The 13,618-nt window shown below is 36.1% G+C and overlaps 1 protein-coding gene across 3 annotated transcripts in view; it reads right to left on the bottom strand.

The window, feature by feature from the left end:
* TMPRSS15 (transmembrane serine protease 15) overlaps window positions 1-12,446 on the bottom strand; it is a 53,380-nt gene extending 40,934 nt beyond the window's left edge. Inside the window, exons 1-8 of one of the 3 annotated variants that reach the window (XM_064410869.1) lie at window positions 12,237-12,446; window positions 9,512-9,642; window positions 9,154-9,221; window positions 8,415-8,456; window positions 6,055-6,197; window positions 4,309-4,353; window positions 1,934-1,975; window positions 1,585-1,626 (exon numbers count right to left, since the gene is read on the bottom strand). In XM_064410869.1, coding sequence (XP_064266939.1) covers window positions 1,585-1,626; window positions 1,934-1,975; window positions 4,309-4,353; window positions 6,055-6,197; window positions 8,415-8,456; window positions 9,154-9,221; window positions 9,512-9,642; window positions 12,237-12,381 — 658 coding nt within the window. In that variant the 5' untranslated portion in view covers window positions 12,382-12,446. The remainder of the gene's footprint in view (window positions 1-1,584; window positions 1,627-1,933; window positions 1,976-4,308; window positions 4,354-6,054; window positions 6,198-8,414; window positions 8,457-9,153; window positions 9,222-9,511; window positions 9,643-12,236) is intronic. The other 2 variants (XM_064410870.1, XM_064410871.1) reach the window with 2 other exon arrangements.
* Window positions 12,447-13,618: the final 1,172 nt, after the last annotated feature.

Raw genomic sequence — 13,618 nt, 5'->3', positions numbered from 1 at the left:
TTCCAATTTCTTATGTTCAAACAATGTGAGAAAACTGTACTTTGGTTTAAAAAACAGTGAATAATCTCTGGGTTTAGGTAAATAGAATTTAATTGATTTCTTCAACTTTGACACGTCACAGTGTTGCACCTCATCATGCTAAGGAATCTGATTCTTTAACTAGCATATCCTAAACAAAGAGTCTTTAAGACTAGATTCTTAAATACCAGAATAATCAGAAACAATATTCTTTTCAGATTTACAGATTAAACATTCAAGTTAAGAGCAAATTTCTCTTAGAGGTATACATGGGCAGGTCCTTGAAATTGCAGATCTTACTAATAGCCTTTTCCTAGAGCATAAATGTTCATCTACTGCAAACAAAATCTTAGTCTTTAGAGGGTTTTGGTCTTAGATATCTTTAGAATTGAAGTAGGTTTTATTAAAGTGAACAGAAACATGTAGCTAAACTAAGCTTTGGAGAACTACTAATTTGAAAATTCTTAAAATTGTATTAAATTCTATAGAACTATTCACACAGTTCCTTGTCTCTACTTCAATAAATGCTTACAGAAAAAGGTCAACATTTATGATACAAGAAGGAAAGATAGCAATCTGTAAAATTTCATATTTTCATATTTTTTTTCATAGAGCTGCTAGTTCTGTAATCAGATTAAGTAAGATATTGTACTGTGTCTCAGACTGGCATTGGTATGGATGTATTGTAGCACTTCAAAGTGTTTTACAAAACACCCTCAGTGCTGGCAATGCAAATGTTATAAACCCACAAGATTTACCATTTTGCATCCAACTGGAAATTAAAATAAACCAAACATACTCCAGTAAAGTGTTGGAAGTGACACAAGGCCAGTGAATGAATTTCCACAAATGAGCAGAGACAAAACTTTGCATTCTAGACCCAGAGCAAAAATTCCAGCTAGTAACCCAGGAAGAGATTTTGCACAAGCCCATCAGGAAAGAAGTCATTGTTTACATACAACATGATCAATTCTCAGCTAATTCAAGTCAGAAAACTAAACAGCACTGCCACCTCCTGGATTGAAAGAAATCAACTTTTCCTGCTGAAACATTCTGACTTCTTAAATGGCAAATTACTCTAAATTTATATTCAATTAAATATGGGCAGTAAACACATAAGACTTGAACACATTAGATTGCTTGTAGAAATCATATATATTGCACCATGTAAGAAGGCTGGAGAATGTTTTCAAAGACTCAAAACATCTTCAGCTTTCTGTCCTTTGGAAGTCATACTTTGCTATTAAGTTGCTTATTTTGTTTATTTTCTCCATAAAAGTAAAGAAATAACATGAATTTAAAAAAAATCAAACAGCTAGTATTAGAGTCAATGTGTGCTTTAACAAGCATAACACATGCAGCATTTTTGTAGCATGTACAGTCTTAGAAGTCCCTTCCCTTTAAAAGGTCTCCTTGGTCTAAGGTAAACCTGCATATCCTGAATTTTCAGGAATGGAATACAAGGATTGAATGCTGCGAGGAGAGGCTGTACATGAGCAGGGCAATTTTGCAGTCTCAGATTGCTCCTTGTAACCTTCCTGCTCCTCCACACACAGAGCTACTCACCCACTGTTGTTGAGGACTTGCTTGTGGTGAGCTGTCCTGAACCTGGACAAACAAAACCCAGGGTTAGAACTTTAATTCTTGCTCTCTGGGAGCACCTCTGTAGTTGCTTGGGCACAATTAAGCAGCAGTTAATCTGCTTTTATATCTGCATTCTTTGCTCCTCACACTCCAGGAAATGATATGGTAGTGCCAGCTTGGTCCTGAAGCTCAAGTGTCATAATAAACATCAGAAAAAGTTATGTGAAACCCAAGTGTTTCAATAACTTCAAAAGATTTCTTTCCTCCTTCCACCTTCCCCCCACTAAAATAGGAGCAATTCTTTCTTGTCTTCCCCTGTAAAAGTTCTGACCTGAAGTCGGTGTCAAGGAACTTGTAATGAAACTCGTGGGATCTGTTGGAAAAAGAAAAGTTATAACACTTTCAACACTAGTACTAAAAGGAAAATGTACATTTTCTGACAAAATTGTTCTACAAATAAATTAGGAGCCTCAAACCTATTTATTATTTGTCTATTTACATACAGGTGCATATATACATACCTGTGAGTGTACATATTTACACATGAACAAATGCCTAGGTAAATAAGTAGATTTGTATTAGTGATTGTAAACCGAAAAACATTCTGGAAAAATGGAATGTGCATTTGTGATTGCTCCAACAGAAGTTCGAATTCATTGAGGATGCACCTGGAATTTCCAGCTCCCAAACAGTCTTTTTTCTTTTCCTCTCTGAATTTGCTTCAGCATCCCTGTTTACTACTTTTACTTTCCAAATTAAGACTCAAATATGTGAGTAGGATGATGTTGTCTTTGACTGAAAACAATCCCCATGTTACTGCAGGTACTGGATCCTCTACCTCAGTTTCTAGGATGAGGGAAGTTTCTAGGCCTGAAGGAATAAAGTGGGAGATGCATTAAGGACTTCTCTATAGTTTGTCACCTATCAGTTTTGTGGGCAGAAGTTGCTGACCATTGGCCATCACCAACTTATTTTTGTTAGATATTCCTGCTCTCCCAGACCTCGTGCACAAACTTGCAGGAGGATTTCCCACCAATTTTTAATCAAAACATGCTTATTTAGCAAATACTATTAAGCTAAACTGAACCATACTGGTCACAGTGCATTCTGTGTCAGCAGATCTAGGGACACAGTTTCTTTGGCAGAGAGAGAGAAAAGCACTGAATAGATGGACTGTTCTCACACCTACTGCAGAGAAAAAAAAGCTTAACTGATACCATCACAGGTTTTCAAAGAGATATATACACACACACACACACACACACACACACACACACAAATAAATATATATATTTATACCAACATATCTGTCTATACATTTACTACAGGATAACCAATTTAGAAGGAATTAAACATTCCAAAACCTAAAACATAGATGCATGCAGGAGCAAACAATTCTAAGAAAACAGTTATCAGGGAGCTACATCTTGAAGACTGTTGAAAAATTTTGGTTGCTACAGATGTTCCCAAAAGTGCATGCACAAATTGACCGCAAAATCCCTAAAAGGAAAACACAGGAAATGGATAGAAAGAGCAGTGATATAAGCACAATTACTAGAAATTCTCAATAAAGTATCAAAGTGAGATGGCAAAGGATGTTTTTAGGGTCAGCAGAGCCATAACCCTGCATCCAGCAGGAGTAAATGTACCCAGTATGGTAAAATGTGGGTATATCATGACATTTGGACTGAAACATAAAGAACAAAGAAGTAGGCAATATTAACAAAAATACAAAAATTACCTCAAGCAGACCCAAGGCCAAGAGAGAAGAAATTCAACCCAGGAATATTGTTGCCATTCCAACCTGGGTGCAGACAATTCCCAACTCCCTTCCCCATTCCTTAGGAACCTCCCCCAGTCTCCAAATTTTGCTTGAGGGTGATTAACAACATTGAACTTAGGACCAGGGGAGCATTAAGATAGCATACCAGAGGAAGGGGCAGATAGGGGAAAAAACTGAATGTTAGCAGTTTAAATGGTATCTTTGGGAATAGACTATAGTACTTGCACACTTTGGACTATACACGTTGGTAGGCCTGTAACCAGACTAACAGTAACTCTTGCATTACTATGGCTGTAATTAGAATATCAATAAATACTTTTCTCCTATATTTATGGGGGCAGTTGTTTAGCTTCTGGCCTGGTACCCTGCCCTGGAGTGTTTGTATGTGACAATTTGCATGCAGTGTGTATGTGACTACCTTCACCTAGTGCTATAAAGAACTTATTGTATTGTTTATCTCTCTGGCTGACTTTTGGCAGGTTTGTGAGACTAAGTTTGTCTGCTTCATGTCTTATCATCATAAAAAAAACTTCCAGGGATAGTGGAAGGAAAATCTGTCTGTCAACATTGCTTAGTAAATCAATAACCACAGCATGAGAGCAGGACTCCCCAGCCTAATCTACCTCCCTAAATCTGCAAAATCTTCAGCTGGCAGCTCAGCTGGTTAATGGAGGCTCAGATTTTGGGTTGGTGCTCTAATTAAGCTCCTACAGATTTTGTATGGACTACAGGTTACTCACTGCTTTCTCAAATAGCCAGAAATGGTGAAAGCAGTTAATTATCACTGAATGGACCCTGGCAGTCAAGCCCCAGCTGCAGCCAGGGCAGCTTTACTAAGTTATGTGAGCTGAACAGCAATTCTTGTTTTCCTTCATCTTGTATTGGTAACAAAAATTAGTGCCTGCTTTGAGAAAGATACTGACCTGGTGAGGTTGAAGGTGTGGTTGTAGTAGGATTTTCAGCAGCTGCTAGAAGAAAGCAAGTTCATTATAAACTTCTTTTATAGCACAGTGTCTAGTTTTAGATGACAGAAATGAAGATTAAAATGAAATCAGCTGTTACTATTTCTCATTGAATCACTCTCAGTGTCCTCCTTCCTTCCTTTTGCTTCATTTCCAATCATTTCTCAAACTCCATGATTTTCCCAAGGAAGAAAGATCCCAAAAATGAGTTGAGGTTTTGAGGTTTCAAAGCCACTGCAGTTCTGCAGTTTCTTTCAATCCTCAATCCCTATTGATTGCACTGCACATTTCACCTGGGAAATCTCTCCTGAGGCTTTTTATTCTATAGAGATTGGCAGAGCACCTGTGTCTTAGAGAACAGTATTTAGAAGAGATGAATGAGTTAAAATTAACCTGGGATAGTTTACAAGAAAGAAAGTTAATTTTAATCACTGTGAAAACTCACTTCAAGCAAGTCACACCTGAGTGACACCTCTCTCCCTCTCTGAAATAGGAATGTCTCTAGCAGAACATATTGATATATTCAAAAGTGACACATATTGTGGTTCTTAATTAGTTACAATTATTTTATTGAAGCACTCCTGGTAGAACGGACAGGTGATTTCTCATGTGGAAAGAGGCATTTCAATGATCCATAGCAGGAAAAGTTTGACTACCTCAAAGTTCATCAATGGATGAACCTTTTAAGATGCTCTTAATTATTTTTTGGTGGCATTTCTGAAGTATAACAAGCAATCAATTTCCATAGTGTTCTGCAGTAATTTGTAATAAACAAGCAGTAAAGAGAACTAAATATGTCCAGACTCTGAATTTAGCCTTTGAATACTTGAAGTATTTAGCAAAAAATGCAGCTTTTGGTATAGAGTAAGAGACATGGCACAGCAGATTGCCACTCCTCAGGTTTTGCTTGATAGTAACTCCAGCAGATCTACAAATGTCAGCTAATCAACTTCTGCTTCAGATTGTTTTTTAACCTCATCCTCAGTGAACGGCTGTTTTGCAGCTTTTTTTCACGTAAAAAAAGGATTCCCACTGATCTTGAAGTGCTTCCATTTAGACTGATATATTTTCTAGTACTTACACAAAATATCTGTATATTTGCAGAATTTAAAGCAACCTAGTCCTCAAAGCCCTGTTCCTTTCTCCCCCACTTACATTTACCTAGACTCTACAGGAATATGGAGCCTGTTCCCTGGGTGCACTGCTCCCAAAGCTGTTTGTTTTTTCTACAGGACATATTTTTCAGTAAACAAGTCTTTACTCACTTCAACTCTGAGCCCTTTTCTTAATTTTTAGCAGAACAAAATTGTAACTGTATTTACTTATGAAACAACATGGTTGGGGCTTAATTGCTTTTATTAGTAAGGGCTAAAAATTACAAATATTATGTTTCATAAAAGGTGAAATTGAGTGGTTTTCACTGGGAAACCACTACTTTGCCCTTTACTCCCTGCTTAGGGAATGCTGGCTCATACTTTCTAGTAGAAGAGGTTGTAAATCCTTTAAGCTGCTACTGAAAGCTATGTAATGGGGAGGAGGGCACCCGAGAGAAAAAGTAATGATCCAATTGGTGTCTGGGAGCCAAAACTTTCATTCCTGCTGCCTGTAGTTCTGAGGGATTTTTAGAATTAAAAACAAAAACCAACAAACAAACAAAACCCCAAACAAACAAACAAAAACTTCAAACAAAAAACTCCCTAATATTACCTCTGATTTGTATGCTGTTCACATCAATTTTCAAAGCCTTGGTAGGATTAGGGTTATTTGCAATGACACCCAAAACCAGCTCATTTTTTATTTTCTCAACTGTTACCATCTGGGCAAAATAAAGGGTGAGGATCACCACCACACTAGCAATACAAAACAGAGAAATCAATTAGTTATTTGAGCTGATGAAAAAATCTGCTATAGTACATCATCTAGACAATATTTCACTCTAACTCTGGTTCCATTGGTGAAGGCAGATGGTTTTTTAAATATTGGCTGACAAAGATGATATAAAGAAACATTTCTTAATCATCAGGTAAGTTTGAATCTTGGAGAAACTTTGTTTTTTCTTTATTTACTCTTACTCACACTATAAGAAAAAAACCCAAGACAACATTCATTTCAGTTGCTACAATGGAGCTGAACTTGAGGAAAACCAAAGAAATAGCTTTACTGTTGTTCAACAGCTGTATTAGTTTTAGCCCTAAAATATTGAAGGTGAAACTGGAAGTATAATAAAATTGTATAATATGTCAAAATATAATACAAAGTGACCACTTTTACAATGCAAATCTGTGGATTCTGCATTTTTTGCAGGTCTACTGTGTGATTGCTTGGATTCTCACAAGGAAACAGTGATGACTGAAAACAGAGCTCTTTAGAAATTGTGGTTAAACTGCATTTAACTTGTATGAATTTTACCTAGAGTGTTTTCTGTTTGTTCCCTCCATCCTTTCTACAGACTATTATGAAGTTTTATGTTTGCAGCTAGAGTAAGGTAATGTTGAAGTATGACACCTGCCAAAGATAAACTTTTTCTCCTTTATTTAAATTTAGGCGTAAACTTTTTTATCCTTAAACTACCCACTTGCAACTGACTCAGTAGTGCTCTTTGTAAGGAGTGATTAATCCTGTTGTTTTGCTGAGCACAGTTTGTAGTTTGCAATATGTAGAAAAGCTCTCCTTCTTGTATATTTCTGATAACCTCTAGGCCATGCTGAGCAAACAAAAGCTTTTATTGCTGTTCTTGTGACTCAGCAGCAGCGTTTCAAGGGTGAAATGCCAAGCAGATTGCCTGAAGGGGTAAACACTTTTTAAATGAAAAGAAAATAATGTCTGAGACAAAGTTATTGGATGCAGAAATGAAGACAGATCCTTACTGTTGTATAAAAACAAGATCCAGCATTCAAAACCAACAGATTTTCTGCAATTTCTATGATTGTTGTGTCAAGACACAGTGGTGGGATGAGCTTTGCCAACACAGTTAGTTACAGTTCAGATATCTGGGTTCCCATTTTGGTTGACAGAAAGAAGTAAGCTGTTCTTTGGCATAATTGGTCTCCTAAAAGGCATCTAAATTGACCAGATGAGAAAGCTAAAAACCCAGCACTTACAAAGGCAGTCTTGAGCAAACTGCTTAGAGATGTGTCCATCTTTGATGCCCAAATTTTGATGAGAATAGTCCCTTTCTTTGTGCAGAACCCAAATTTTCTGGCTGTATCTACCTTTACAAGGACAACACTTTGTAAGTGGCCTACTCTTGCTGCTGTGTATCCATTCCCTTAATGTTATATAATCCTTCATAAAGTCATCATACGCTGCTTTCTGGCTAACAGGGATATGTCCTCACTATTTCAATCAAAAGATTGCTCCAATGTAAATCTGCTTCCCATTATTTACTGATATTCATGGTCAGATAATACCCCAATAAATTGATTGGTTTTCTTTTTTCAAGGACAGTCATTCAAATAAACTAATCTCCTCCACATATTTATCAACTTTATGTACTTACACTGATATAACAAGAACATGTGGTAGCACAAAACTATTGATCTGTTTTCATGTAATGTGTACTTTAATTTTCTGAGTTCACCTATGAGACAGCCAGCTAGACCATTCATTTCTCAGGGTTCTTCAGTTCTGCTAGAGTCAATCTTTTATCCTCTGTGTTCTTGCCTATCACAGTGTGTCATTAGACTTCTCTTGATTTAAAACTTGAGTTACTGGTAGTGACATGAGGTCTGACCTCAGTTTAAGCAGTTTTACATGAGCAAACTCAGCACAAACCTATATCTTTTCCTTTCTAGATAGTTTCTTACCTTTCTAACTCTTCCATTTTGCTTTCTAAATTGACAGTCCCAGGGACTATCCCTTTTTAAAAATCTAATCCTAAAGGAAGTTTTAAGAGAAAAATATGTCTTGAAGCTTCATCCTCTTTAGAGGTCCTTATCTAAATTTTAAAAATATTTGATTTTGGGGTTTTTTTAATTGATTCAGAGTCCACAGAAGAATTGTCTAAATTAGTAGTATCATTGTCTCCCTTGCCTATATTTTAAGTAAACTTTGTTATATACAGTTACCTGGTCTCTGATGTCAATCTGTTATGGTCATTTTCAGATTTCCTGTAGAAAAAGAAGCAACAATAAGAAGAAAAACCACAACAAACACCACGTGGCTGCCATTGAGATTATAATGTTTTGGACAGGATGGGGACTCGTCCTGGAATTGTTTAATAATGAGAGACAGTGTTACACGTGTTTTGCTAAATCAGGACCTTATTTAGAATACTGCAGATGGAATTAACACCACAGACCTGGCTGCATACCTTGGACATTTTAGTCAGCTGGCCTTCAGTGGGACAACTAACACCGCAGAATATTGAAAATGAGCTTTACTAAATGAAGCAGATTCACGGAATCTTCAGGACACAGAGGCTGCAGCTTTTCCTGTGTCAAATGGCAGCCTTACTTGTTAACACCCTAAGGAATGTGAATTAAGTGGATCTGTATCCACAGGGACATATGAGCGCCTGAGCCTCCAGGCTTATGCCAGGAGATCCCTAACCTGAAATTCAGCAGTTCTTCGAAATCTGGAATTTTTCTGGGAGGGTGTTAGGGCTCAGCCTTACTGGTTTGGTCAAAGCAAGGACACACAACACGCTGGTGACAAACTGAGCACATTGGAAGATGTAAGATGTGAAAGGCACAATATAGGAGGTTCCCAAGGATGTCTTGGTAATCAAGGTAAATACTTCTGGGAGAAATACCAAAGTAAGGACTTTTGACATTTATTTTCAAAGTTAAATTAAGCTGTACCTACTTGAACTGGGAGATTTCACATCTCTCAAACTTGTATTTCAGATCACTTTCTTGAAAGATATTTTGTATCTGTATGAAAGAGAGAAATCTTGAACCAATACAGTAATTAAAAATACACACATTATCACAGTATAATAATGGTTTTAGTACTAAATAACTTTTTCTAGACTACAGAAGCAAGGTGTTTCTTTGATGATTCACTGATTTTCTCAAATAAGGAGTATATTGGGTTCTGACCAGGCTTAGGATCTGAAATAACTCTTTTTTGGAAAGAAAAAAATCATCAACAGCAATTAATGTTAAGGAATTAATGTACCTACAAATACTCTTGAATAAACAACAATCTGATAGGTTCTTACCAATTTTTCTACATCAAAGGCAAGGACTTTGAAATCAACTGAGGAACTGTTTTGTAAGGTGGAAGTGAAAGATGTGCCAGAGACTATTTTTAATATTCCCATATAGCTGTGAGTATTCACATCTCCTTCAGCTAGATAATGAAAAAAAAGGTGTTTTAATTATATAGAAGTAAATGAAAAATATTACATTAGATTTTATTTCACATGGATCATCAATACAATAATTTCTAGGGTTTTTTTACTGCTTTGCAGAGATGTTCTGCCTAGTGCTCAGTTTAAAGAAAAAATAGACTTTTTCATGTTTACAATAATTATAGTGGTAATAATATTTTTATTAATTCCACTTGCCCTTAGTTCTCATTGCTTTCACTTTTGTTTTAGATTTGTTTTCCTGCAACACTGAGTGCATAAAGGACACAATGATATACCCATTTATGTCTAACAAAAGGGACAGAGATAAACAGGAGGGCAAATAGTGAATTATGAGTATTTTGTATGTTCTGGATAAAAAATATTGTAAATTATTGCCTCACATTTTATGTATTTGTGCAGTGCCCTTTTTTATATGTGTAAGCTGGTTTCAATGATAGCCCTAGAAACATCCAGTGTCAGAATTGTTAAATTATTTTTGACCTGACCTTTCTCATCAATGCATTCATGCAATTCTGGGAGAATTTATAAAGAAATTAGACAACTGGTCCTTACTGCAAATTTAATCTTGACTTTAACATGCCACAGGTCATGACATATACATAAAGGAATTCTTTATACATTAAAAAAAAATATTTCTTCACTGTGTAACACACTGGAAATTCTCAAAAAATATCTGAATTCAAGCTGATTGATAGGAAATGCCTTTTGCTTACCAGTTGCAGTACCAGTGGTATTTTAGGTTGTGTTTGAAGGCATTAATATCAAAGCAAGTTTTAAGACAAAAGCAGATGTCAGAGACTGAAATATTATCACTCATGGCTTAAACATTGTTATGAAGGAGTTTTGCCCATTATGGCAAAACTGCATAAAGAAACTGTGACCACAAAAGCCCTCTCCTCCCTGGAGACACCTCCTAACAGGAACCTGGTTATTCCCACCTGGCCCAAATATATCTTAACCCACTGGATTCTGTGTTTTTCAAGAAACCCTCACCACCAAGAGGATCAACAGAATGCCATCAGGATCCATGAAGTATTGATATTTTCTACTTAATCTGTCTCCACCTTACTCTCTCCTCCCAATCCCCTCTTTCCTATTTCTTCCTTTTTATCTCTCGTTTATTGTTAGATAAAACCCATACATATTGACTTTGGCATATGGTCTCATTTGCGCGTTAATTTGTGCAGAGGAATTTCTAAGAAATTTAATAACTGAATCATAAGAGCAGATAAGGAATTAATACTACAATGAACAGTTTATTATGGAAGGCATAGCATAGCGACACCAATTTAATATCAACTAGTAACAGCAGATTTCTTTGAGCTTCTTTGAGGCTTGTCCTTAAAGCAATTGCAAATCTGTTAAAAAAGTACTCCTAACTAGCAAAAGCCTTTTCAAATTATATATCAACTATACTTAAAAATATTTTATAATCATATTTTTACAATTTTTTTCCTATTTTTCTTCTAAAACCAAAGTCATTAAGTAAAAGCCTGCCTCTAGATTCAATAATACACCCTTTGATTTTACTGGAGTGTGATAACATTCTGGTAGGAAGGTAAGAAAGTTGGTAGGTGTTGCAGTTTTTAAGATCAGGAAACAAAAACAATGGCAACTGAAGGAACAAACAGGATATTCTGACATAATGGTCTTGGTTGGTTGTTTTTATTTTTTTAACAAAAGTCTTACAAAAAGTTTAGTCTTCATGAAAATTTAGCTGTCAGAATGAAATAGTATGAGTTTTTGGTTAATCAAAGCAGCAAAATCATAAATGTAGCAGAATATTTCCACAGCAACAAAAATAAACTGTGAGACTCTCTCTAGCAGCTCCACAACCCTCACGTGTTTTGGAGCCCTGAACTGGATCCAGTCCTCCAGATGTGGCCCTCCCACTTAACTTATATCCACATGATTTCTTAACCAAAATATTAGTTCCATTTGAAAGTCATGAAATATTGGTATTTTAATTTAGTTTGCTTTGAGTATCAATAACTTCTTCCATCACATCCTGAGCACTGAATAAAGACTAAGAGTGACTTCACCTGAGCTTTACATGGGGCAGGCAGCTGACTGATGCAGGAGCTCTCTCACACCAAAAAATGACTTAAAAATATTTTTAAATAAAGAAACTAATACATTCCAAGGGATGAGCCCCACAAACTCTAGGAGATTATTAGCCTTTCAGTGGATTATTTTTATTATGATTCAAAACTCATACATGGAGAAAAAGGTAAAATTTCACAGTTTTCCATATTACTTTCACTAGTTGATGAATATGGTGGAATAACCCAGGCTTTATGGCTTGGATTGCATCTTAGGGATCTTTCTCAAAGCCTAAATCATGAAAATTATTTTCTTTGTCTTCAGAGCATGATTCCAGTGCTTGGGTTTTCACCCTGTTTTGTTCCCATCATTTTTCAGGTTAGGAAAACACATAAACCCTAAAACACCACTTCCCCTGCCCCCAGCATTAAGAACATAGCATGAAATTTAAAAACAAAAAATTGTAAGAGCACTGTTTGCAAAGTCTAAGGAATTCCTAAAGGTCTGTAGCTAAAGGTTGGCTACTTACCTCGTTCCAGCTCCTGGATTGATAACCAAGAAAGTACAATCAGTCCAACACTAACACACACAAAAATTGCGAGCAGAGAAGCAAAGAAAATCTCATAGCTACTAAGAGAAACATATTTCTCATCAGATAATTTTTTCAGCTTCATTTCTGTCTTAAAAACTTGTGTGAATTAAGAACTGACAAAAGACACAGCCTGAGAAGGAAAGTAATAATCCACACAAACAGATATATATAGGAGATGCTTGTAAATGAATTACATCATAAAACTTCACTGACATAGGTTTTTACAACATTCCTGAGCAGTCATAATCATGCACAGGATATGCAAATAAGAAGAAATCTGCTCAGAGGGGAAGCACTGAAGCTTCTTGTCTCAGATGAAGAATAAGCAAACCACAGAAATGTAAGGTTGGTCACTGGATTTGCACTTTTTCTTGTAATTTGGTATTTTAAAGTGACAATATAAAATATTGCTGCCAAATGTATTGCTTATACAGTTTTATTTTTTATAATTCCTCACAAGGGTAATTATGAAGACAACTGTGAAAGCTGTATCTTTCTCATTCTGCTTAAAAAGTTCCTTTAGAAGTAATTTCATTTATAAAGGAAGTGCTGGGAAATGAATTGTTTAGTAATGTGCCATAGCTCAGCAACATGTTCAGCACTGAACAGTAATTCAGCAGCACAAATTTAATCTATGTAAGACATGGTTCTTTGACCACAGAACTGGAGAACTAATCAGAGAAGACATTATGAAATGCATGCTTGTTTTGTATTTTCTTGCCAGGCATAAATGTGCCATGGGATGCAAGTCCTTGATAAAGTTAAAGCTCTGTGGATGGTGAGAGCTGCAGCTGTAGTGGAGCAAGAGTAAATTAAAGAAGCAGTGTAGTAACCAGTGGAACCATTTGGTTATAAATTTAATATGTCAAAATTTTGAGCTTCAGAAAAGTAAAGCAGCCATACTGATTCTATGTTTTGAGCCCTGGGAGTTACTGTTTCTGACTCTCAATCAGAGTGCTAAACCCAGATTTGTGGTATGGCACTCTTCCTTGTGGAGAATCTGAGCACACCAGCCATATTCCTGCCTGACAAAGGAAAGGGAAACTTCTGAGTCAATCTTTGGAAGACAGAAGCTCTACCTAACTGTTCATTGACAGAAATGGAGATAATATAAATGGGAAAGAAATGAGAAAGTCTTGAAATGAGACTCTTGGTTGACACAGTAGTTCTCTGTCCACTCTTTGAGAACTATGGTATTTGAAAGAATTGCCATTTGAAAGGATATAAAGCACTAAATCACAATCAAAATCTTGGCCTGACAGCAGGAACCTCAGTTTAGTGTCATACCATACCAGAATGAAAACAATATAGTAATATTT

This window comes from Passer domesticus, chromosome 2 (genome assembly GCF_036417665.1).
Source record: "Passer domesticus isolate bPasDom1 chromosome 2, bPasDom1.hap1, whole genome shotgun sequence".
Taxonomy (NCBI): domain Eukaryota; kingdom Metazoa; phylum Chordata; class Aves; order Passeriformes; family Passeridae; genus Passer; species Passer domesticus.
Note: the sequence above shows the minus strand (reverse complement) of the source record. Positions and strands in the feature narration are given on the sequence as shown.